General features: G+C 42.2%; 1 protein-coding gene across 1 annotated transcript; it reads left to right on the top strand.

The window, feature by feature from the left end:
* The first annotated feature begins 4,281 nt into the window (after window positions 1-4,281).
* Window positions 4,282-26,322, top strand: LOC128741153 (SH3 domain-binding protein 5). The gene is made up of 7 exons (XM_053836761.1): window positions 4,282-4,795; window positions 23,390-23,452; window positions 23,536-23,664; window positions 23,731-24,020; window positions 24,126-24,191; window positions 24,297-24,965; window positions 25,019-26,322. The coding sequence occupies exons 1-7, from the start codon at window positions 4,745-4,747 to the stop codon at window positions 25,560-25,562; spliced, it is 1,812 nt and encodes a 603-aa protein (XP_053692736.1). The 5' UTR covers window positions 4,282-4,744; the 3' UTR covers window positions 25,563-26,322.
* The last annotated feature ends 532 nt before the right edge of the window (window positions 26,323-26,854 follow it).

Raw genomic sequence — 26,854 nt, 5'->3', positions numbered from 1 at the left:
CCGCCGGTCCGGCAGAACAAAGGGATGAAATCAGAGATCTCCACTGCTGACGGTAACCCGCCATGGCTGTTGCCTGTCGCCAGGACAGGTTCTCGTCTACAGCCCGGATGTCGTTGGCGAGGCTGCGTCGCCATGAGCCTCTGGATCTGCCTCTTCTACGCTGTCCTTGTGGATTCCAGTCGAGTGCTTCTCTGCAAACCTCGTTCGTCCTTTCCTCAAGGTGTATCCGATCCACTTCCACCTACGTTAACGAATTTCTGTGGCGATCGGTCGTTGATGACAGCGATGATGGAGTTCCTCATTGGATATCCAGTTATTAGGCCACCAGGCACGAATGATGTATCGAAGGCACCGGTTAATGAATACCTGCAGTTTTTGCGTTGTCTCCGGTGAGACGCACCACGTTTCGCAGTACGGATTTTACGTTTGAATTAAAGATTCGGCTTTTCGTACGTAGAGTGATCTGGTTTGAGCGCCAAATGTTTCGCAGACCTGCAAAGGCACCCCTGGCCTTCCTGATCCGTGTGGCTATGTCAGTCTTGCTACCACCATCGGGCGTTATCTGGCTACCAAGCTATTGAAAGGCGTCCACCTGTTCAACTTGTTGTCCCGCTACTGTGAAGTTGGTGGAATTGTCAGTGTTCACTACCATAGACTTAGTTTTCGCAACATTGACTGTGAGACCTGCTGCCTGGGAGCTCTCGGAGAGGTCATCTAACTTGTTCTGCGTATCATTTCGGTGTTGTGCGAGCAAGACAATGTCGTCGGCTAGGTCCAGGTCATTTAGCTGCTCTGGCATACGAGGTGGATCGTGAATATACATGCACCTTTACCAATACACTCAACCCCCGCTAATATGAAAAACACCTTGTTCAGATTGGGCGAGTTCATTTTTAATCTGAATATTTGTTAACTCAATTCATTTTCACAAACGCGCAAGACGCGCACCCTATGAACTTATAGACCAAATCAAGGTGACGTCATCTGGCAAATACTGGCGCCCTTGTTTACAAACAGACCGCAGAGTTCAAAAAAGTTTTAGCTGTTTAAACGGCAAGTTGGTTGTTTAAACCGAGTTTAAACAGCATTAGGACTAAATTTAAAAGCCATTACGCCTGTAAAATGTTAAAAACACGCTACATTCGCGATAAACGGAAAGGAAAGTTTTCCAAAATGTAAACAAGGGCGCCAGCATCTGTCAATTGACGGTATGATGATTTGGTCTATAGACCAAATCAAGGTGACGTCATCTGGCAGATACTGGCGCCCTTGTTTACAAACAGACCGCAGAGTCCAAAAAAGTTTCAGCTGTTTAGTCGGCAAGTTTGTTGTTTAAACCGAGTTTAAACAGCATTAGGACTAAATTTAAAAAGCCATTATGCCTGTAAAATGGTAAAACACACGCTACATTCGCTATAAACGAAAAGGAAAATTTTCCAAAATGTAAACAAGGGCGCCAGTATCTGTCAGTTGACGGTATGATGATTTGGTCTATTGTTTTGATTTGACGAAAACAAACGTTTTGAAAACTTTTCAAACATGCGTGAATTCAAACGTCCGGTTTGCAGAAGAGGTAATTGGCTCGGCAGTTTCGACTAAAATGGTTTATTTTGAGTGCTGGAGAGAGGTAAGTTCCATATGAGTTATATTGCCAAAGCTCTTGAGCAAGAGGAAACGCATTAAGTTTTCTTTGCTTTTTTTCAATTTACCCGATCAACTTTAACGTTAATTGTGTATGACGCTTGATCGGTTTTTAATGTGAACGTATTCATACCACCGGGGTACAGATTAAAAATGTTCAGATTAAAGAAGGTCATACCAACGGGGGTACACGGTATTACTTTGTGCTGGAGTTACATATATAGTAGCGATGGCAGCGACATCCAGATTTAGTTTGCCACTTACTGCTCGAGGGGTGCTCCATCGAAGGATTACTCGTTGGTTACCTGAGAACCTTTTACACACTTCTCGTCAATTACCTGGTAGTCTGTTCTCTGTGGTTATAGTTTGCACGCTTATAGACCAAATCAAGGTGACGTCATCTGGCAGATACTGGCGCCCTTGTTTACAAACAGACCGTAGAGTCCAAAAAAGTTTCAGCCGTTTAAACGGCAAGTTTGTTGTTCAAACCGAGTTTAAACAGCATTAGGACTAAATTTAAAAGCCATTATGCCTGTAAAATGTTAAAACACACGCTACATTCGCTATAAACGGAAAGGAAAGTTTTCCAAAATGTAAACAAGGGCGCCAGTATCTGTCAATTGACGGTATGATGATTTGGTCTATAACTCAAGCCCCAGACACAATGCATACGGATTTTACTACGTTGTGGCAATTTGACTGTTTTTCCATGGGTTTTCCGACACGTAGTAAAATCCGTATGCATTGTGTCTGGGCCTTCAGTCAACCCTCAAAAGATTCTAGAGATATTGATTAAAATCGATTCGAAATTTTTCTAAGGATCCATTATTATACAGTAATACAGTACAGTATACATAAAAAATTGACTTTTTTCGGATGGTGATAAAAAAAACTAAGACAGCAAATTGAGTTGGATAAATTTCCCATGGAAGGTAATCATATTATTGTGCTTTGCAGCTGTACCAGGATTAATCCAGATTATTTTCTCTAATGCCCATGTATAGGACAAAACAAAACCGCAACATTGCAGTTGTCACTCTTTCTCTTTCTCACTCACAGCATTCGCATTGTCGCACTTTTTGTTCCAGTCGCACTTTTAGACTGCGGTGTCCAGTAAGGTGCAAAATGCGGGATAGCTTACTTGCAAAAAAATTCTACGCCCTTGCGAGCGGTCTTCCGGAAGTTAACCGGAACATTTGTCATGGCGGACGAAAGCATGCGTGTAGGCATGTTTTTGAGATCTTTATTATTCGTTTCATTTATAAATTCCTTCTCAGTTTTCGCGACGAAATAGTTGGAGCAGATCTTACGTTTCAAGTTCGCCCAGAAATTCTCGATGGGACGCAGCTGAGGGACATTGGGCGGGTTCGCCGACTTCGATATTCCTCCGGTCCATCTCCTCCAACGATCGCTTCGAGTAGTGGGCCGACGCCAGATCCGGCCAGAAAACCGCGTCTTCACCCTTATGGTATTCCTCGATGAACAACGCAACTTCCGGCTGGCAGTTCGTACTATAAATTTTCCGTTCTGGTTTCTGGTTAGAGAAGTGCATCAGAAAAAGCGACAAAATCTCCCCATCCCAACCAGGCATGGTTCGATCACTTTGACTCAATTCTGATTCATTTGACAGTGCCATTTCAGTCACAATCTGGATAATAGTAATGTTACGGTGGATCGACCACGTTACGAATATGTCGGATGACAGTGCGGCAAAGTCTGTCATCTCAAGGGCCTCACCGGAACTACGATTAGAGGGTTCCAACGTGTTAGATGGCTCGACTATATCAAACTTGTCTTGAAAGCTCAAGGAATTGGCGATTGGGAGTAGTGTAGGACTGAGTAGAATAGAGACAGTTCTAAGCTGCTCAAGAACACATTCATTTTCGAAATCTGAGCTTCCATTTTCACTCGAAAGACTTTGCAGCCGGCTGATACGGTTAAGTATCATTGTGGGGCTAGTATTTCAAACCTATTGGCTCGAACAGTTACCAACAATTATCAACGAAAGTCCAAATTTCCAAATATAATAGTGAAACGTAAGTCGCTGTATACCTACCTGAAAAAGGTTAAGAGATTAGTAAGCTCTCACTCTCTCCGTGTATTTCCCACATGTACTGACAAACTTTTACGCTCGCTAATTTCATCTCTCAAGCTCTACCTGATAACTGATAACAATCGTAGAATGTTCAGAAAAACATTTCACACATACGAAATTGCATACGTCTATCACAATAACATAGCATACATCGTTAAACTTGTTAAGAGGCTATATTGTACTCACGGATCGACAGTTAAAACGAAAATTGCAATCCAGCCATATGAATCCAACACTTCGTGCTCGTTGAGGTACAATCATTCCTATGTTAGCTAAATCAAAATTATACTATAGCTGCCTCACAAAACAAACGGCGAGACAGAGTAAACATCAGCCGAGCATGGAACTCTCCCCGCGTAGCGGGATGATGTAATTGGCCATAAACAACCCTTCGGCCTGCCGTGAACGCATGCGCCAGCTCCACCGTCGGAATCTCACGCGAAGAAAACGTTCACATCCACAACGAAATAGGCAGACAGAATTTGCCAGTCAGGGACGGTTGTCACTTTTTCTCCCTGTTCTGGAAGCTCATCGCAGCTGACAATTTTCTTCTTGGTCGAAAACGGTTTCATTTCAGGCCTATTTGCCTGAAACGGTAGCCTCCCTGCTCAGCTTTAATTGCTTCCGCCATACTTGAGGCTACAGTTGTTAAAATAAACTCCCGGTTCCACTCGAGTGCTAAACAGCAATTCAACCATCGGTTCGCGACACCATTCAGGTGAATTTTCAATCCATTTGATTGTGAGTTATAACGAAGAAAAGTGAAAAGTGTTCAACACCCTCCGTCTGAGTTGAAAAAAGGAAAAATCTGCAAACGAGGAAAAGCTCAATTTGCTGTCTATTCATCCGGTCGGTCTAGCTTAAAAACGATGGCCCAACAACTGGAAAAATTTGCTGGAGTGAAAAAATAAAGAATAAGATTAGAAAGCTCTGTCCTGGTTGATTGCCTGATTCATCTTCAATAAGGCTGGCCTGTTGAAAAAAGGAAAATAGATATATCTAGCCATCATGTCGTCACTGGAACAGGATTGCAATGCTCCAGTCGACCCAAGAGTACAGGTAAGTTACGGATGAGCTAACATTTATAATTGGCGAGTTTCATACCAATCCCAAAGAAGCCATGTCCCCAACTCCTCACAATCGCGTCATATCCCGTCAGCTTTGATTAGCACATGCACCCAATAGGTGCAGACTTGCAGCGAATTGGAGGTGGTGGGTGGGTGACATTCAACACCTCATCGTTTGTTCGCATGCTTTGATTATCCTGTCTGTTTTGCTGGCGTTGATCAACATATCCACAGCACAGCATACTGCCACAGGCTCGACTATATCGAGTTAGTAGGCAATAACCTGCAACCCGATTGGCTTTTTATTGTCTACCACCCTCCGGCATACCAGGCTACGTACACTGGCTATGTGCTAGTTGGGACAGGAAAAGCTCCGATTTGCGTTGAGATCGACCGTTGGCATTAGACCCGATTTTGTTCACTGGTTAACAGCTTAGAGGAAGGGCAACCATTGTATATGCTCATACACACAGAAAAATTTCATGGTAAATTCTACCATTTTAGGGGTAAGCTTGACCAGAAAAGTATGGTGGTTTTCAACCGACTGGGAAAACTGGTCTAGACAACATTTTCATGGTTATTTCGACTATAAGCTTGAACAATGGACGCATGGTACGGTTGACCACGCATAGTAGGCATAACTATAATCTGTATACCATAAAATTGTCATCATTACAATGCTTTAGTTATCTTAACCACTTTTTGTATAGTTTTACTGACAAGAAAATAGTCATCTTGGACAAAAAAATAAACGGAACTAGCTGGTTGCAGTGACAATTTTATGGTAAAAATGACCATGTATGGTTGGGACAACTATAATTTAAAACTATACAATTGTCATCATGACAATGGTTTTGTTATCATGACCAGGTTTTGTATGATATTGCTGACAAGAAAATAGTCATCTTAAACACGCAATGAACGGGACGAGTTGGTTGTCGTGACAATTTCGTGGTAAAAATGACGTTATTAACTATTGTTGAAATAACCATGAACGTAGTCATCTCAACTATAAATTTTATAGTTTTTATGATCATTCACGTTATACTTACTCCGAATGAATCAAACGAATCTTTTGCAATAAATGAATGTGGTGCACCTGCAGGTATACTTGCAGAGAAACTTTCAAGTATACTTGCAGATGCACCACATTCAATTATTGCAAAAGATTCATATGATTTTTTCGAAGTAAGCATAATGTGAACGGTAATATATAAATAAATTAGACGGATTTCTCATTATTTCACAATCCAAATAACAAACAATCGGTTATGTCTATACATATATATCGTAGATTACTATAATTTTAACAGGAATTTTACGTACGTTTTTGGTGTGGCTCTGCAGTGTAGGTTTGCTGACTGTGGTTACCTGCATTCCGAGTATAGATTCATCCGCGGCTAAAACCACAATTTGCGATGTTCAGCCTGCAGCAGAGCCGGTCAGATCTGGCATATTAAGCTGGAATATACTGAAGTGAAACCACTGGCTACCTATTAGTTTGAACTGCCTGAACATTAATCGAATGTGGCATAGACTTCACGTTATCCTATTTGGGATGAGAAGCGGTTTTAGACGTGTGCTAAACTAACACATACCAATATTTACCTCAAAGTTGTCGAGCCCGTGTAGCTACTACTCTAAAAATCCTTATCATGATGACACATCCAATGACGATCATCGGTTATTGGGACTTCGAATAAATTGGAAACATCTCCCGGGGGCATTATGCAGCAGAATCCTGTACGGATGGGAAAATCGATAATCCTGGGTAGTTTTCTGGGCATATGCCGTATTCTTGACTGCAGACAACACGTCTAACTTAAGCCTATCCATGATGCCAATTAACTACAGGATAAGATTCTCCACCGTGCACCATGCATTGAAAATATTGTTATTTCAACTGTTATAAACGGCAAGCAAAGGTGATCTCCGTCAAGTGATTTAACAATTGGTTTCTGATCAATTTCATCAGAACAGGTTGGTACAACCGACATAATTAGCATTTTATATATGTTCGGTTCTAAGGGAAAGTCTGTCATACGGCAATCTAATCATGCCGGCTGTCTTTCGTTGTCTAATGCAGATAAAGAGTGCAATAGGTCTGAAGCAGGCAACAGTAATTCAACTAGCGGAGCATCCATAAAATCAAACTGCAGGAAATCGTTAATTCCCAGCTGAAATATCATTGTGGTCAAATCGGTACGCTAAATTTTTGGAACCAGCATCGGAAGCGTTTTACGTTCCATTCTAGTTTTTGAGATGAAGACTTTTTGCTCAACAAATCCTGGATTAACCACATAATAAATACCATCGACTGTGAGCGATGTTTTCGTTATGTCCGTTCGTAGTGTGTCAGCAACTTGAATAACAGACGACTGAAATGAACAAAATTGAATAAACATTGAAATACGACAAAAATTAAATACTCACTTCGTTCGTTCGTTGGATATGCCGTAGTTTCGGGGTAGTTTAAAGGCCGGCCGAAATCTTCCGATCAAGTAGGACGTCATAACTGCTGGTAGAAGTAGATTTTACGATTGAAATATTTCAAAGTCTCGGAGTTGCTAATTGTGACTCTGATCGGTTTTAGAAGTCTATTGTGCTCCAGTGTCTGCTGACGGAAATAGTTTGACGATGGTCTAGCTCAGTGGTGGCCACGGTACAAGCATATTGCGGGCTAAATCAGATCTCCCCAATAGATCCGCGGCCCTAAATGACTTCTGACATTAATAAATTCAACCTATAGTGTCCGTCCGCCATCTATCAAACCAGTTCGCGGGCCGCAAAGGCCAAATTCAAGAGCCGCAGTTTGGCCATCACTGGTCTAGCTGGTGTTACATAGGATGTCATTTTGAATTATTCGACTGAAGGTACCGAAAGTGTAATCCTCAATTCCCGACACGAATCAGCCATCGTTGGCAGTTCCAGAACCTGCTTTTTGTTTGTACGTGTGGCAGGATGTTCGAACTGGTTTGTCTGATCATCTGGATGCTACGCTTGTTCCGCACCTGCCACTCTACCGGTCAGGAAAAATATGTACTAACTTTTGATTCCTATCGGTCTACTATATTGCCGCTTTCCTCTGTCGAAACGTATTTACTTCTGTTTTTTTTTTGCTGAAATATCCAGTAAAACACTGTACCTGGAAAACAACATATTAGCCTCAACCGTTTGAAACAGTCCTAATCGAGTTCATTGCTGGTCCTAAAAAGCGTTATTATGGTGTATTTGAAGATAATAAAAGATGATTTTTCTATTTCTTTACCTAAAGCACAAATGGTGCTTCCTGTAGTCCGTACGGTATGGAGTTATGATGACGGCGATTAAAACTTTGGATTGATTCTTTTTTTTTCACTGGCCTGTGGATTCCGATATAAAACATCTGTTGGTGAGCAAACCGTGATCATTGTATTGTATTTACGACGAATCAAGAAGATCTATGACGTGGATCTTGGACCCGGCAACAATACCGTTCGCACAATAGAGGCTAAATGTTGTGATTGCTGGATGGTGTTGGCTCATTTGTAAGATACTGGTTTTGCCTCAGCCGCGAGCGTTGCTGAGACTCCCTGAAACAAGCCTCAGGGTCGGCACGCTTAACCTGGGGCTTTCGCGGGAAAGCAAGGAAATACCTGATATAGTCGATGGAAAACTCACGATTTACCTTTTCACAAATTTATTCACACTTTCTGAACTTTTACCTTCTATCTTTGATCTTTGTACCACCCACTTTCTTAATCTATCTAACCTTTTATATTTCTTCGGCGGGGCCCCTCTTCTTCAGCATACACACACAGCCTGCACCACCTTTCGTCCTCTCCGGTTACCACCAATCGCTGCTGCACGTGATCGCCGCTTCCGGCTTGGATGCACGTCGAAACTGTTAACCAGCGGTCCTTGCCGCTTCTTCTGCGTCGGATGAAGGACTCACTCGGGCTTTGCCGATCCGCCAAAGGAGTCTGGCTCAACGGATGATCGTTCTGGGTTTTAAAACAAACACTGCGGGGTTCTGTGGAATTTTAAACACATCGGGGGCGTTGGTTTACTGGCGAGGGCGTCAGATTGAGAAAACGGCGTAGGGTAGGGATTACCTGTGATCCCAAAGTCACACATTCACTGCTATTGTACCACAGCACTTTCAATAGTATATTCAATTTTCAGCTAGGTCACTATCTAATCGACCGTTCAGTTAGAGGTCCTCTTTAGAAATGCTTTTTGAGATTTGAATATTGCTCCATAAATAAGCAGTTTGTGACCGGTCATTGCCCTACGCCAGCGGCCAATGCCCTCGCCAAGTACATAGACAAACCTTCTACCCGATTGTTTACATCTCTTAATCTGACACGAGTCCTGTCATCCGCGCGGCCCCCAAATTAGTCTGCTTTCCTCTGGTGGTGGGATATGGTAGGTGGCAGGCTGCGTACTTAGGGTTGATTGGTTAATTGCTAGCTCTTATGTGGGTGGTATTGGGTGGTACATTGAGAAAAACCATTTACTATGAACAAACATTTCCAGCTTTTACATTTTACAATAAATAACATTTAAACGAATTATACAATAAATCTCAGAAACCTTCTAAGCGGAGGCTACCAACGCTTACACATTCCTAGTTTTTGTAAAGAGCTGCAATCCGGTTATGTTCGATATTTCGGAAGCAAGTAACAGATGCAAATTGTCTTAAAAATATGTTGCGGAAAATATAAAGAAAAAGAAAATATTGTACCCAACAAATATTTTTGTTATATAACAACTTATCAGGCGTTTGCTACTCGGTATTAGCTATACAATGGTTTTAATAAGGTATACTATTAAACAAAAATGTTTGTTGGGTATACAGAAAAATGAATTTTGTCTGTTCTGCATGTGCCTTATAGACTAGGAAACTAATAAACCGATCGGAGTGAAAATTTGTATGCGGTTTTTAGGGCCAGGGAAGGTTCTTATTGTATTAGCTAGTGCTGCTAATGAAAATACGTCTGTGCTGCCCAGTTGTAAAGTTTGTACTTCCCAGTATGTATATTAAATAGCATATCCAAGAATCTATGTTTACTAGATCAACGGATAATAGAGTTTATAAATATTTTACTATACTACACAGGGTGGCTCCCATACAAATAAAACCCAAATTTTACATATCTCGAGAACCAATCAAGCAAATTGAACCAAATTTTGGATGAGGTGGGGTTTTCCCTTCTCTGGAAAGGGTTGTACTCACACAAATAAAGCGGATATTTTTGCAAAACTCAAAAACTAATTGAACTCGAGAAAAATTCTTCCATAAACATTAGTCAATATCAAGATCACTAAAAACTGCTTATATACACTAGATGATTCAGGGCGAGACGGCCGCAGGTCGCGAGTACTGCCGGCGGAAGCGCTGACCACTACGAGGGGGTGCAGTCCCCAGAGAAAACACCTCTGTCTAGGTTTATTTGTTTTCCTAGGTCTACTGCCCTCTGTTACTTTCCTTCAGTTGGGTCCGAACGAGCGAGGGCGGGTAAGTGAGGATCGCACCCGCGAAATAGTACTTTTCGCTAAAAGGGTTTTCGCGAAATGGTATTCCGCTAACACTATATTCCGCATTATGGTCAACTGAGAATTGGTTTTCCGCAAAAATTCGGCGAAATGTTATATAATCACGGTGAATATTTAAATACTATTAGCTTTATTTTATCTGCCGTAATAATAATGGTGGGAGCAGCCACGTAGTCAGGGGGGCCAGGCGGCCTTGGCCCATCCCCCGAAATATTTTGGCTCACATTTTTATCGCGGCACTGCAAGAGATCTGTCGCAAAGGCGAGAAGGTGTGGAGGATCCGTGGCGGTAAAGCCAATTTTTTCCAGAGCGGTGGAGCGATCGACGAGCTGGGAACGGGCTTCGTAGTATTGGGAAAAATGCAGGATCACGTAATGGACTGGAAAGCGATCAACGAGAGGATGTGTGTGTTGAGGATAAAAGGCCGTTTCTTCAACTACACCATCATAAACGAGCATTGTCCATACGAAGGTAGACCCGACGACGAGAAGGAAGCGTTCTATGTGCAGCTGCAGGCAACGTACGACAGCTGCACACGACAGGACATCAAGATCATCATCGGCGATATGAACGCCCAGGTCGGCAGGGAAGCAATGTATAGACCGGTGATCGGGTCCCATAGCCTGCACACCGATACGAACGACAACGGCCAGCGATGCATGATCACCAGCGATGGTGATCAGAAGCACTTTCTTTTCCCACAAAGATATCCAAAAAGCCACCTGGAGATCACCTGACCAATGAACTTCGAACCAAATCGACCATATTCACATCGAGGGCCGGTTTTTCTCGAATACAGTGGACCCCCGTTCGTTTGAACGATTCCTCACGCAAACTAACGGGGTTACTTTTTAATTTGAACAACTGGTAACCCGAAATATGCTGAATCCTGTGTGAACTGGCCGCCCTGCTCTTTGTTATTGTTTTGGTGGTTTGTTTTAGTTGGCAGTTGGAAGTGCGAATATTGCATTTTCCGATCGGATTTCTATCTTAATCGTTAGCAAAACGAAATGTGAAACCGATTAAACACGCTAGGCCAGTACAAACAAATCGTGTTTATGTGCAGTGTCTGCATACATAAATGATGTCATGTTGAGAATGACATTTGAACCATTTTTAATTTGCACGTCGTGCAAACCAACGGGGTTCAAATTAAAAAGTGTTCAGATTAAAAACGGTCAAACGAACGGGGGTCCACGGTATCACCAACGTACACTCCCTACGGGGTACGGATACCGACTCGGACAATTACCTAATAGCAGTACACGTGCGCTTAAAGCTAGATGCTTCGACCCTCGAAAACGGGTGGAGCCCTCCTAAAAACCGAGAGGGGTCCAATTTCATCATAGAAAAAATTCATGCCTCCAAAAACACCCACATGCCAAATATGGTTCCATTTGATTAACTAGTTCTCGAGTTATAAGGAAATTTGTATTTCATTTGTATAGGAGCCCCCTCTCCTGAAGCGGGGAAAGGTTTCAATTCATCATAGAAAACATTCTTGTCTCCAAAAACACCCATATGTCATATTTTGTTCCACTTGCTTGATTAGTTCACGAGTTACGAGGAAATTTGTGTTTCATTGGTATGGGAGCGGCACTAAAAGCCTTTAAAGTTTTTAAGTGCTCCTCAAAAATTGTCTGGGATTGCAATTGCTTCTTACGGCAACTAAGCCAAGTGAACTCGGTAAAATTGTACTAGGTTCCTGGTCATTGCGCTATAGAGTGGAATGAACTTGCAGACGAACCAGCCAGATGTGGATGATAACCCTCCATTCACGGTTCCAAATCCATTTCGCTGCATCCCTGACTGTGTGCTGAAAAGTGAGCTGACACAACGGGAGAGCCGAACAGGCATGGCCAATTGGATGGCCGTACAATCCCTCAAACAATCAAAAAAATTATAACGCCGTGTATTAGGGTTACTCAAAAGTTGACATCAAGAAATCTCAGCACGCTTACCGGTCTTGTGACAGGACATTGTGCGAGTAAATACCATCTTCGGAATCTCGGTTTCGTACAAGATAACATTTGTCGCTTGTGTAATGCCGAGCGTGATACCTCGGAACACTTGCTCTGCAATTGTGGAGCACTAATAGGACGTAGAGTGCAGTATCCCAAAAATGGTCTACCAGAGCCAAGGGAGATCTGCTTTGCGTCGCCGATCAAGGTAACAACGTTCAAAAACCAAGTCATCCCTGATTGGTACCTGTCTCGCTCCAGCTACGAGCCTATTACTTACTTAACAAATGATAGGTAAGCTTGAAGCGTACAGTAAAAGAAATAAACGGGGCATAGCACAATAGTTCAAAATAATGGACGCAGTGGTAAGAGTACTCAACAGAAGAGGGAGTTTCATAACGCAATTCTTGACAGTTATTCAAGATCAGTGTTATCGCTCAGAAGTACGAAAAATCGAGCAGATATAGTATAATGGGGACATGGTAATCGTTCGCATTATTCCAATTTTTCTCGGTGACGGTAATTGCGGCTTTTAAAAGTAGAGAGTGTTGGTTATTGGGTTATTAGGTTAGGTTACATGCTATACATGAAACTAAAACTGGCGGTTGCTGAAGGACTCAACAAACCACCTACTCATGGAAGAGAAATTAATGTATCTAAAGTAATTGCTCAGATTGAGTAATTTTTATAAAAGAGAATTTGAAATCAAAGCATATTAATAGCTAATACAATAAAAACATTAAATGCATACCTGTCTGCAAGATTTTTGTGTTTCGCAACTTTTGATGCAATTTGCAATCTATGTTCAGTAATGATTCTCTGCTCAATCGCTTGCGATAGTGCTTTTCCACTCGCGCCTCCACATATTGCGATCTCTCTGAGGCCTAACTCAAGAGCATGTTTGTCGCTTAAGGATTACTCGATCTGTATAAAACATTTCAATTACATTATGACTATTAAATTTTCAACCGTTACTCACCAGGTCATTGACTAATTCACAAGGGTATATTTTACGCTCAAGGATTGCAATTGGCAATCGTAAAGCCATAGCTTAGCCAGTACATTTCCTAAAAAAGTTATTTATCACATTTTGCTCCTAGTAGTTTGCGTCTCATGTGTAGTAATCCAAATATACCTGACGAATATTAAAGAAAAGATAATACCAATAATTCATACAATCAAAAAATATCGAATACTACCTATAGATGATGGTCTGCATGCAGATAGGATATATAAATTGCCTTTATTACAGTTCCAAATATACGTTTCCAACAGTCTATCCCGCAGCTCCCTCGCCGCAGTCAAGTTAAATGGAAATATTTGGACATCATTTCGCGTTTTATCCAAAAACACTTCACGGACACGTCTAAACCACCGATTGAACTGTTTAGAGCGGAAGTCCAGCACCATCCGCAATTAAAAAAATAAAACAGACAAGCTATAAATAACACCGATTACACCATAACAGTTTAGCAGTTTGTTTTTGTTAGTACACTACACAGTAAAATAATTCAACCTGTTTTCACGTACACAGAAAATAATTTAATACAATTTGTCACTTAAAGATTAGATTTTTTTTATTATTTGTTTTGCACTAACAAACTGTTCATAATATCAAAAAATTTTTAATAAAAACAAAAAAACTCACAACTAAGCACATCACTCGTGACTCAAATTTTTCGTAATGGCGGTGCAGTTTCAAATGACAGAAAGAAAAAGGGCAAAATAAACATAAAATTGTCATCAAGAAACGCGTTTCCATAGTCGGTTGAAAAGCACTAAACTTATACTGTTACGATAACCCATAAAAATGTTAAAACTACCATGATATTCTTACAGTTAGTAAGTTACCAATTTTATGGTCCTGTTGACAATTCAATATTGTTATATCAAGCTGCAAAAATATTGTCATTAGAAGTATGAGAGAAAAGTCAATTTAACCACGGAAATAGTCAGCGAATTGCTTGTTGTCATAGTAGTTTTAACCACGAAACTTCTCAAGTTGACAATAATCATGGTAAGCGCTACAATATTGCAATATAGTTAAGATGACCATGCATACATGTTTCGCATTACCATGGTTTTTTTCTCAGTGTAGGTATTCAGAGCTACATGTACATAACAACATGCTTGACAATCGACGAAATTTTATTTTTATTTGTCAACTCATACGGTGCACAGATCTGCACTAAGGGAATCACGGATATTTTTTAATTATAAAGAGTGCTTAGAACGCCGGTTTTTAACTGCTTCTCGCTTTCAACAGATTTTTGGTTCTTCTTTAGCTTTCGTTTAACGGTGGCCCGTGTTTGGATGAAACTCTTGAGACGGTTCTTGTTTCCCACACATAGATTTTATTAGTGAATTGTCAAATTTTACTGAAAGTTTCTGAAAAACTTTGAAGGAATATGCTTTTCTTTGGTTCCTGCCACAGAAGACGGTCATTAAGACTGTCGCAGTGGCCTTTTAACCCAATGCCCTTCTGGTATACAAAAAAGGTGGTTTATCGTTAAAGGATCATTTATACCGCTAAATGTGTTTAGTATACTTATTAGTGCAGAAATATAAAAATGTAAAAATAATAAACATTAACTTACTTACCTATTTTAGTTTAGTAGGCTATGGGAATTCAGCTACACTCAAGTCTTTTTTTACACGGTTTGTTTTTTTCGATTACTCGAAAACGGTGCAGCTAAGGAACTATTTACAATCTACGTGAGGAACGTCGAGCTACTCCCAAATGTATTGAGAAATAAATGAATGGTCTCTAAGTTACCCCGTTCTTAACACTCAAAAAACTAAACCGTAAAAAAAAGTACTTGAGTGTAGTTACGGGATCCGTAGAAAGCCCGATTTACAACAACAATTCATCGTTTTACTTAACGGCTTACATCGTTGTCACATGTGGCGAGCGTACCAACATATATGAATCATTCCACAACTTCATTTCGTTTTCCATCCATCTCTCGACCTCGGCATCAACACCATTTGAACGTTTCCACGGTTGCTCTTCGTATTGTACCTTCCAAGGCAATGTTGAACAACCGATTAGAGAGTTCCTCCCCTTACGTCAGTCCATCCGAGCTCACGGAACCGGCTGAGGCTTCACCCGCTATTCCCGCCCTTGCTCATTTCGTTTGACTGAATCGTACGCCGCCTTAAAATCTACAAACAGATGATAAGTCTGCAAGTTGTATTCCCGGAGCTTGTCTAGCAACTGACGCAACACTCGAGTCGATGTATTTTTTTTTAAATCCATCCACTCCTTCGGCCTTTGTTCTTTCTACCAGATCCTGACAATGATCCGGTGGGTAGCTGCCGTCCTTCGCAGCACGCTTGACGTTTTTCAGCTTTCTGATTGTCTTCTTAGTCTCCTCCTCTGTTGGTGGTTCCGCAGTTTGGCTCACAATTCTTTTCTTGTTCCTGCTGATCTCCGTGTTTACCTCTCCATTCAACAGCGTCTAGAAGTGCCCTTCCACGTGGCTACTACCGGCGTTTTTTCAGTAAGCAGGTTGCCACCACTGTCATTGCAATTGCACATTACAGGTATGGGAAAATTCCTGCACCTCACTGTTCTGTAGAAACTTTAAGTTTTGTTGGCATCAAACTAGTTGTTGCGCTGTCTTCCACGCGTCGTGCGTTCCACCTCGCTCGCATCAGTTGTTTCAATGACGCCAAGGGGGTTCCTTCACAGCCCACTTGTATCTTCTTCCCTTTTATCCTGCTGTTCTGCGATTCGTTGGTCAAGCTTTCTGGCATATTCCGCTGCCACGCCATCTGCTGTCAACGGCTGGAAACGTGGAAATGTAGCATCCACTCGCCGTAAGCCTTGCGCGAATCTTACACACGACTACATTGTGACACATATGTATTCGTACAAAAACCAAGTCACATGCTTTTGTAAATAAAGACTTTTTTTCGAATTTTAGTTTTCGAAATTGTTTACCTATAGATACAGAACGCAACAAACAATCATTACTCTATTGAATCGCCTTTTGCCTGGATAACACGCTTCAAACGCTTTTTGAAGTTGTTACATGCGGCACGCACTACTTCCATCGAAATATCATCCCATGTCTTGTTGATAACTGTAGGAGGTACTATAAGGAATAAAATAAGTGAACAAAAAATACAAAATTATTTACTTGAGTGTAAACTTTTAGCTGTTCCCTGCAGGGATAATATGAAAATGTAAAAAAACAGATAACACTTCTAACAAGTAACGTTAAAAGAGAGGAGAGTAATTTGATGACTGACAAATGCTCACTCACACTCGAGCAGAAGGGAGACAATCAGCATACGAACGTTTAGAATCAGTTTTTGGAGCTGTGTCATAGAAGAAGGACTTAAAACTGTAAAACCCTTGCATAATAACTAACCTAAATTCATCCAAATTATGATGTTTATAATTCTTGAGCTTCTGCTGCATGTACCCACATATACAAAAATCCAGTGGGTTCAAATCAGGAGAACTTGGAGGCCTACATTCTCCGATTTTTTCTAAGACCATTTCTCCAAATTTTGTTCTAAGACCATTTCTAGATAGTTTGTTACATTAACTTTCACATCCTTGTCAATAAACACAAAAGGAAGTTTTCCTCTCTTTGGAATTCCTCCATATACCGTGGACCCCCGTTCGTTGACTGTTTTTAATCTGAACGCTTTTTAATCAGATCCCTGCCGACAGCTGTCAGCTGAAGCCGCCTCCGATAGTGGTGATAATAGAGGTTGACAACAAATTTGGAAGCAAAGTTTATACTGGACAATGCATGTATGCTACGCAGTATAACGAATGAGGCGTGTTGTTTCCCCTTTCCCTTTCGTTAACAAATAACACTATCAAAAGTCAGAATTTTTCATATTTTACGTTGCCGTTAAACACAAAAAAACGAACGTCTTTCACTACTACATCCCACATGCAACAAATTTTTTGAAGCATAAAACCGTATTATTGTGTAATTCTTACAGCTGCTGTCAAATTTGACATAATATCGAACCAGCAAGCCTGGCGCAAACGGCTTCAAGAAAAATGTATGAGAATGACGTTCGTGCCAGGGATGTGTTTTTAATTTGAACGCCGCTGGTTTGCACGACATGCAAATTAAAAATGGTTCAAATGTCATTCTCAATATGACATCTTTTGCTTTTGCAGATAATGCACATAAACACGATCTGTTTGTACTGACTTATAACGAATGGACGAATTCATAAATTAACCTGGCTTAGGTAGATTAGTACTCAGTTTTAATCGAAGTGCTGTCAAAGCGATCATAAATTAACCGAGATTGCATCTCGGTTAAACTGACAGCATTCAGTTTGAAGCGCAGGTTAAAACTGTCTAACATTACCACCACACACCAAAACCACGGCCAGTTCATTCAAGTTTCAGCATATTTAGAGTTGCCAGCAGTTCAAATTAAAATTTAACTCTGCAGTTCAAACGAACGGGGGTTCACTGTACCATGAGCACTGATGAATTTGAGTAATATCGTCGTACATTCCGTTTGTGCTTTGGAACGTCCATGATCGAAACCGACCACAACCGGTCATTTGGGCATGATGCGGGGTTTGGAGAACAAACAAATTCTCATCAGAATAGATCACTTCGGAATCACCGTGCCGACGGAGGAGCAGTTTCCTTTCCTGCCGTCTTTGTTTTGTTGCTTCCGTTAATCAGTGACGTAGCCAAGATTTTCGTTTGGGGGGGAGCCATTTTTGATTAGAGAAGTTTTAAACCTAAGAGAAGAGGTTTTCGCGCCTCTGGAGAGGGGCCAAGTTATTATGCAGAAAACCATTTGTTTAAGCAATATATTTAATTGACTGAAGTTTCTGGAGCGTCTCAGTATTTTTTCGTTTTTTTTTTATTTAATTTCCAAATATATTTAATGCTTATGTTACAGAATTTTCTTTCGAATTAATTAATTTATTTATTTAACTAAGTATTCATGTAACACAAGTAACTTTCTAATGGCTTTCAAAAGTTTGCGTACAATATTGTTTCTGCTAATTAGTTTGCTGTCGAGCAGAATATTTTACAGGATTTTTAAAGACTGCATAGCTTCTGGCACTCTCGCTTCGAATCCTTCTTTTCCCTCCGCAAGACGCTTCTATCAAGGAGCATACGCCGCACTAAGCTGACGATGTACAAAGCGCTAATCAGACCGATAGTCCTGTTCTACAGCTAACGAATTTCTCGCCGGATCTCTTCGAGATCGCGAGCCAGCACGCTGTTGTCGTTTGTAGGCACTCCGAGGTTAACTTCCGTTGCGTCTTCTATTGCTATATCGCTATATATTGAGGTGCTCATCGAAATACTGCTTCCACCTTGATACTCCTCCAAACTGCTCAGCGGGAAGGATGGGGAAGGGAAACGGTATTAAAACGAGTAGAAACGGGTGTGCGTCGCGGCGCTTGCCAAATAAAATGGGTGTTTCCGTCGCAAACAGAAACCGCCGGACACAAACCACTAATCCGGGTAATATTACAGCTAGTAATGTTGCCAAGACTCCTGGATCGAGATTATACGAAGGTCACAAGGCGAACGAAAGCTGAACGACCAGGACTAAAACTCCTTTCAAGTTCGACCACGAAATTTAACAGCAAAGCGGAGATAAAATGGTAGAGTAATATCGCTGTGGTTAAAAATCGGGATTTTACATCTAACTTAACGGTTTATTTCCCTTCTCCCAACAATGTTCACTTAAATCTAACTACTTGCGCATAACTAAGGCTGGTGTTTGGTTTTATCCTCGACTTGTGTTCCTTTTGGAGACGATAACTTCACCGTACACACCACATCTGGTGCTGGTACGTTCAACGTGGCCTCGGACACGGCCAAAAGATGGTACGTAGTCTCGGTTTCGTTCCGTAACACTAAAACCGACAGCTGGACTACCAATTGCCTTGGAGTACGGATTGCAGACAACGGTTGATCTACTCGCAGCAGGGCTTTTGCTGCTGGTACGGTAGACGTGGACTCGGCTATGGAACCTGGCTGGCGATGTCTCACGATAAAACCGACGGCAATAGCCACCGATTCTGGATGCGCGCTGCACCGAGCGCAGAATTGTAAAACGGGTAATCCGGGTACGGGTGTCCATACTAATTCCGTCTGTGGAAGAAAGTCCAAGAACAAAAGGTCCCTCGAGGACCTTTTGTTTTCTTGTATATCGGCTCTGTTAATTTTTATAACTTTTTATTCTTGTCTGTTTCTTTGTATTGTAGATTATTTGCTTTTAGCTATTTTTGTTGTTCAATTGTTTGGCACTAGAAGACTAATATTTCCTTTTAACTAAACACAAACAACATAGTCAGCATTTTATCTCACCGAAAATAAATTATTTAAAAAAATCACAATACGATACGCGCACTGATATCGTTCAGGAATTGGAATCTTTTAGAGACTTCCAATTTTTAACGATCTTTTGTCCTGGCAACAATTATTTATTGGATAATACCCTAGGTTTTGAATACCTTGGTTGTATTCCTAATGGTATCTGTGAGCAACCCTGTAGGGGGGATCCCTCCGTCTAACGTGGACGTGGAGGGTTATCACACTTGCAGAGGAATCTTCTGAGTGTATTAGAAAAGGCTTTCCCGAGCGAATTGCCCCTCCGTCCCAGACGTGAGACGCCAGACGTGGAGGGATATAACTCACTCAGTCGATCGCATCACCGTTACTCTTGCAGATTAGTAAGACAGCTTTCCGCCGTGAGCGACTCGTCCGTCCCAGTCGCGATGCGACAGACTTGGAGGAATATCGCTCACCTCGTTGACAGCTGGCTCAAATCTGCTTGCTATGCCAGAGAGGTTTCCCGAGTGAGTGACCCGTCCGCCCATCGCAAAGCGAGAGACTTGGAGGGATATCACCCACTCAGTAGACAGCTTACTCAGGTTGTTTTAGATATGACCGAACAAGCTTTCCCGTGTGAGTGACCGCTCCACCCGAAGGTTTGGAGCGCTATCAATCAAACAGTCGACAGCTTGCAGCTTGCTTGAGATGGACTTAGGGAATTTGGATTGGGAATTATGAGCAGATTGAAATAAGCATGGTAAATTGGCAGAGCTAATTTTATATATATTATGTAACCGAAGGTTACAACCTGTCGACCACCTCGCGCTCGTTTGTGATTAGATCCCTTCCCTCGTCCCTACATATGTCAGGTTTACGTGTATAGCCCTTATGAGCTTGGTTCACCTTCTCATAAATCTTGCACGTATCATTACCCCGGAATAGTTGTTCCAGCTCCTCACGATCTCGGTCCTCTTCCGGTGCTTTTTCCTCCTCAGGATCATGGTCAACTCATTCCGCGCTCGTGGATACTTGGCCAAATTCTCTCACGTGGATATGCTTAGACAGATTTTCCAAGCTCTTTTTGCCGCTCTATTGCTTGGTGGCATTCCCCGTCAGACTGATCATTTCGTGCACTCGAATCTTCTACTCCTAGCACCGCGGTTGCGGCTTCGTTGACGGCCGAGTGTAAAATACTCCATCCGTTTTCGAGGTTCGAAGCATCTAGCTCCACAGAACAAGACAGGCTTCATCCAGTACTCGCGCGTAGTTTACGGCAACTGGCGGGTTGTTTAGCTGCCGAATGTTTAACCGAGGAGGGCGGCTTTGTTGCAAGGTATAAACCGTCGATAGTTTTGAGCGCACGTGTACTGCTACTAGGTGATGGTCCGAGTTGATATCCGCACTCCGTAGGGAGCGTACGTTGGTGATGTTCGAGAAAAACCGGCCCTCGATGAGAATATGGTCGATTTGGTTAAAAGTTCGTTAGTCAGGTGATCTCCAGGTGACTTTGTGAATATCTTTGTGGGAAAAGAATGTGCTTCTGATCACCAAGTCTCGGGAAGCTGCAAAGTTGATGCATTGCTGGTCGTCATCGTTGGTGTCGGTATGTAAGCTATGGGGCCCGATCACCGGTCAATACATTGCTTACCTGCCGACCTGGGCGTTCATATCCCCGATGACGATCTTGATGTCCTATCGTGAGCAGCTATCGTACGTTACCTCCAGCTGCGCATAGAACGCTTCCCTCTCGTCGTCTGGTCTACCGTCGTGTGAACAATATACGTTTAAGATGGTGTAATTGAAGAAACAGCCTTTTATCCTCAACACGCACATCATCTCGTTGATCGCTTTTCAGTCCAGTACGCGATCCTGCATTTTGCCCAACACTACGAAGCCCATTCCCAGCTAGTTGGTCGATCAACCACTCTGGAAAAATTGGGCTTTGCCGCCACGGATCCTGTACACCTTCTCGCCATTGCAACAGATCTCCTACAGTGCCACAATGCCAAACTTTCGGGGTTCTAACTGATCGAGCAGCACCCTGTCGCCACCAACGAAATTTAGCGATTTGCAGTCCTTCGTCGCCTTTGTCCATGCCGAATGTTCCGAGTAACGGAGGGCTACGTAGTTGAAAATTTTCAAACATTATGAGAGATACAAAACGATGTCGGTTATATTGTTATTCAAAGGCGCATTCGACAAAAATATAATTGTGCTACAGTTTTAGCTTGGTGTATTGTTATTCTGAATTGAAAATTTTTTTAAAAATGTAGGTCGAAATATTTGGGGGGGGGGGTCAACGGCTTTGGATGCCTCCAGGTGTGTTTCCGAATATTCAGACGAAGAAAGCGGATGCTACAGACGGCCATTCCTCTGTACCCTGGTGGAATTTGTAAACCTTAAACCGTTATCATTGGTCGACAGATGAAGGCTATGCCTGCCAAAGACAGGGCGGAAGAAGGTCTACCTCCCGATCTGGGTTCTCTCCAGCCTGTCGTAGAACTCGTCCTTAGAAACATCGGATTAATCATTTGTCGGTACGAAAACGTTGAAATTCTCAACACACATTTACGAACATCTGCGGACCTCCACCGGTTAGCTCGTTGCATTTGCTTCCCCACACTATGAAACCGACTGTCTACTGCACGGATCTCCCTTTCTCCAGAATTCAGCCACTGAACTTCCTGAATAGCAGCGACCTCCACCCCTAGTCGATGTAGCTCTCGAGTAAAGAAGCCATCTCATGCCAGTTCATGGAGAGTTCAGCGAGATTTTGGCGGAATACAAACGGATAACGGAGAGTGGCGTAGACGTATGAACCACGAGTTGCAGGCACTACTTGAAGAGATTCCCATCGTACACGATAGTTGGGAGACAACGGTGGGCCGGCCACATCGCAAGGATACCAGACGACTGTGTAGTGAAATCCGTTCTCTTTAAGAACCCCACCGATTCCAGGAATAGAAGATCGTGCTAGATGGCTCGACCAGGTTGAGGCCCGTGTTGAGTTGCGTGTGTCGAGACACTCAACGAATTGATGACGAGTACAGTGGATATGAATTCTTCATAAGGCAAGAACCATCCCGACTCTCTGCCGGTAGAAGTAAGATGTAAGTTGTACTTTGCCGTGTCCAATACCGATTGATCCGTTCCGCAATTTCCGCATTTCGTTGTTCGTGGCAAATGAGAGTTTCCATATTCAGCTTTCTACGAGCGTTAATGGCGGCCAGTCGATACAACTCACCGGTGGGTACAGTCTGATTTTGACTTTCCATGCAGGCGCGGTTACTACCCATGATTGTTTGCTGTTTGTGCAAAAATGTAACCATTGCTTTTCGCGATAGAACTAATTTTCGGTCACTGAAGATCTGTTTTTGCATCGTGCATCGTGGTCATTCCGCTACGCACTATTTTCAACAAATCACTTGAACCAAATAAATTTCTTAATATTTGGAAGCAATAGCTTATGTCCCCCGAGTATAAAACAGGCGACCGTAGAAACGTAAGAAACTATCGTGGAATTCCTAGCCTACCTCCAGCGTCAATCCTGTTTGAGATAATCATGAGTGGAGTGATGTTGTCCCGCACAAAGTATTATACAGCAATGATTCCCTAATTGTAGTAAAATATTTACCAATTAGAAACCTTATTTGTTAAGATAAATTGGACGTTCATGGTGTCCCGTAACGGTGAAATGCATCATCAACGTCGTTAGTTTAGTTTAGAATACAAAATTGTCATATAGAACCTTTCGCCAGCTGTAATAATACGTATTATTTTGCTTTTTTCACAGATTGAGCTCGAAAAGTTAAACGAAGCCACCGATTACATCAACAAATATGAAGTGGAACTGGACGTAAGCTATTTATTGATTGCATACTGCATTTGTTGACGTTGAAAAGCAACAGAACGCTCTAATGTATCGTTTCTCCATTCCAGGAAGCTCGCAACGAGTTCCGCGAACTGCTCAAGGAGAGTATGGAGAAAATTAAATTGGTCGCTAAAAAGCTGGGTAACTCAATCGAAACCGCTAAGCCATATTACGAGGCTCGTTTGTATGCATCGCAGGTAAGTAGCATAAGAAGCTCTGCTTGGCAAGCCGATGATCACTAATCCCTTGCTTCGGATAAACAGCTCGCTAAGGAAACGCAGCAGTCAGCGTTGAACTACGACAAAGCGAAATCGGTGCACGCGGCTGCCAAGGAGATGGTTTTCCTAGCAGAGCAGGGTCTCGGGGAGAAGTCGACTCTCGATACGGCCTGTCAGGAAATGCTGACGCACGCCACCACACGCGTCAACGAGTCGCAGAATGAGTGCACCGAGATGCGTAACCTGCTGCGCATCAGTGAGCTGAAACTGGACGTTGCAAATAATCGTGTTTCCAAGCTGCATTCGCAGCTAAAGGGAGCGATTCGGGCCTCAAGGTGAGCCACATGAAGCTCCGCTGGCTTTTGAATGTGTCGCTAAAATTGCAGTTCTTTTCTGGTTTTAGTTCTATTGTTTTCTTTTGCTCTTTCGTAATTTTGTAGTTTGGATGTTCGCAGAAACCTGCTACTGATGAATTTGCTTGTTTATCAGAATGAGTTATTGTTTTTGTAAGTATATGTGCATTTTGACTTGTTTAGTTATTCTAAGATGTTCTTAGCTGCATGATTGAGCTTGACCATTGATTATAACTAAATTGTTGTGACTCATTCTAGGCCATACTACGAGTTGCGAGCAAATTACAATGCTCTTCTGCTGGAGCATAAACAAAAGGTGATGGATCTTGAAGCGAAGGTGTCCGAGGCTAAGATGACATATAACGAGGCACTGACAAGTTTGGAAAAAATTTCCGAGGAGATCCACCAGCAGCGGAAAGCAAGAACCAATAGCATCGATGAGGATGCATCATCTTCTTCGTCGTCGACGAATCATCCTCGAAATCCGACTGTGCAGAAGTCGGGTATCGGAATGCATCTGCCATTTTGTAACTCGCCGTCCGCAGCCAGAATAGAATGCAGCGATGAATATCTGGAGTTTCCAGCTAAACTAGGACTTAAATCCAGCCCCATAAAGCAAAGGTATCTGGATAAACTGGATTGTCCACATCTTCTGAAGGATTTCGCTCGAAAAACCAGTCCTAGTGGAGAAAGCGACTCCGATAATAATTATTTATTCTCGCCAAATCGAACCATCGATGATATCACTAACATGTCTTCAGAGGACATTGAACAGTGGACGGAAATCCGGCTGTCCCATTCGAACAGTACCAGTTCGGAATACTCACAGCACAATTCAGCATTAGATGAGGATCCCGGTAGTTTACCGCAAGAAGTAGTGTCTGACTCGACCGAAACTGATTCCGATGATACTAATTCCGGACCGAGGTAATAATTTGTATTGGTAAATCTAGACTCATATTTCACAGTCAGTTTTCTAGGGTAAAAGCACGAATAATCAAAATGGAGATTTATGATGATAGCACTAATCAGAACACAACCAATAAACGAAGTGAAGGTATTGCAGGATGGATCACGGGTCGTACAATTGGGCGATCAGCTTCGATTTCTATTGCGGGTTGCTCACCGGTACCGAGAGATTTAAATGAGGTAACCGAGCCCAGCAGTTCCAGTGGACGACGTCAAAGTCTGGACATTATAATTGATACTGGTGATCGAATGAAGGATGCCTTCACTCAGGGCATTCAACGAATTGGACGCACTTTGGAACGACGCAACAGCGAGTCGGAGATTGCACGGGATGGCGATAACTTGGGCGGCGGTGGCAACGGTAGCAGTGGTACCGGCGGTGGTGTTGGGAGTAATGGCACGGGGAGTAACTCTGGAACGGGGAGTGATTTTTTTCTCTTCCAACGCTCGTCGGATACTGCGCGGGATGGCCTCTCGGATGAGCAGGTTGAGAACCTACTTCTAGGTCAGGACTGTTCGGATCTGTTTCAAAATGTGGTAAACATATCCAAGTAATTACGCGGTGCGATGTGTTTTCTGTGATTTGAGCGAGAACGGGGCCATCTGGCGACGTCTGGCGGGCGTGCGGCGTATTGAATCAGCTAGAAATTATACACTTATTAAGCAATTATTCACTGTAGCGAAGTAGTCTTTTAACTATTAGTGAGCTAAGGTCATTCGAACTGTCGTGAAATAAAGAAAAAAAATATTTAGGATAATAAACAAAGCAAAAATACCATATTGTTGCTTGGATAGAGTAACAGATGGAGTGACAATTTAGTGGCAAGTTTTCGGTTTTCGTTCAATTTATCGGTACCGTTAATGGCGCCATCCATAGGCGAGTAATTCGAAACCTAAATATGTAGATGACGGAACGTGAGAACAAACCATATCAAAAAAATTAAATGATATGATAGAGCCCCTAATAAAAAAATCGCTTCTTTGAGTCAAACCAATGCAAAATATGACTTCTAAGAAGTTGGAACTAAGAGGAACAATTTCAAAGCCTACTATATATCAATAACAAGAGTAATTGGAAAGCAATCCTTAACTAAACGTTTGTACACATTTCCGCAGAAAAGTTGTCACTCAAATCTGGATATTCTTTCTGTGAATTGTTGTTATATTGAACTTATGTGTAAACTTAAAAACTGAGACTATTCCGGCAAAAAAGCATTTGCAGAGGATCAATCGTGAATAATAAATGTTATAATGACGAAAAACCATTGCAGAAACCAACAAACCAACAATAAAGCTTATATGATTCCAGCACAGATTGCGAACGGTGTGATCTGCGATGATCAGAATATTGACAGAATAGAGCAAGATTTTGTAGTGGCAAATTGAAGCTAGTATATATGGCTATTACTACAACCAAAACAGATTGTGAAAAATAAAGCAATTTTAGCTGCGCAAACATGGGAGTTTTTGATTTTGCACAACTTGTGCGCAACATCCTCCCGGGGACAAAACGATGACTAGGACCATTATCTCGTAGTAAGCAAGAATCGCACCCGATTGTCCAACGCATTCAAATCGAAACAAGGAAGATATGATTGATCATTTAGTGGCTGTCAGCGGCAGGATTTGCTGTAGAGTATTCTCAGTAAACTGATTGTAGGAGACGCCAGTACTGGGATAGCGTTTTTTTGGAAGCAGAAAACTGCTCCGAGAGGCACAATACGAGAAACTTCTTTAAAACCATCAATGGAAGCAGAAACCGGACCGTGCTTACTCTTGTTTTTTGCAACAACAAGGAAAGGAACCTGATTACAAGAACATCGGAAGAGGCGTTGAAAACAACATTT

Source organism: Sabethes cyaneus, chromosome 1 (genome assembly GCF_943734655.1).
Source record: "Sabethes cyaneus chromosome 1, idSabCyanKW18_F2, whole genome shotgun sequence".
NCBI lineage: Eukaryota > Metazoa > Arthropoda > Insecta > Diptera > Culicidae > Sabethes > Sabethes cyaneus.
The sequence above is the reverse complement of the archived record's forward strand: the minus strand, read 5'-3'. Positions and strand labels throughout refer to the sequence as shown.

Bases quoted from the DNA above. Each gene is read 5' to 3' on its own strand.
- LOC128741153 (XM_053836761.1), top strand. From the start codon at position 4,745: ATGTCGTCACTGGAACAGGATTGCAATGCTCCAGTCGACCCAAGAGTA. The intron at 23,453-23,535 runs GTAAGCTATTTA...TCTCCATTCCAG, and splicing joins AATATGAAGTGGAACTGGAC to GAAGCTCGCAACGAGTTCCG. The intron at 24,021-24,125 runs GTGAGCCACATG...GTAATTTTGTAG, and splicing joins GGAGCGATTCGGGCCTCAAG to TTTGGATGTTCGCAGAAACC.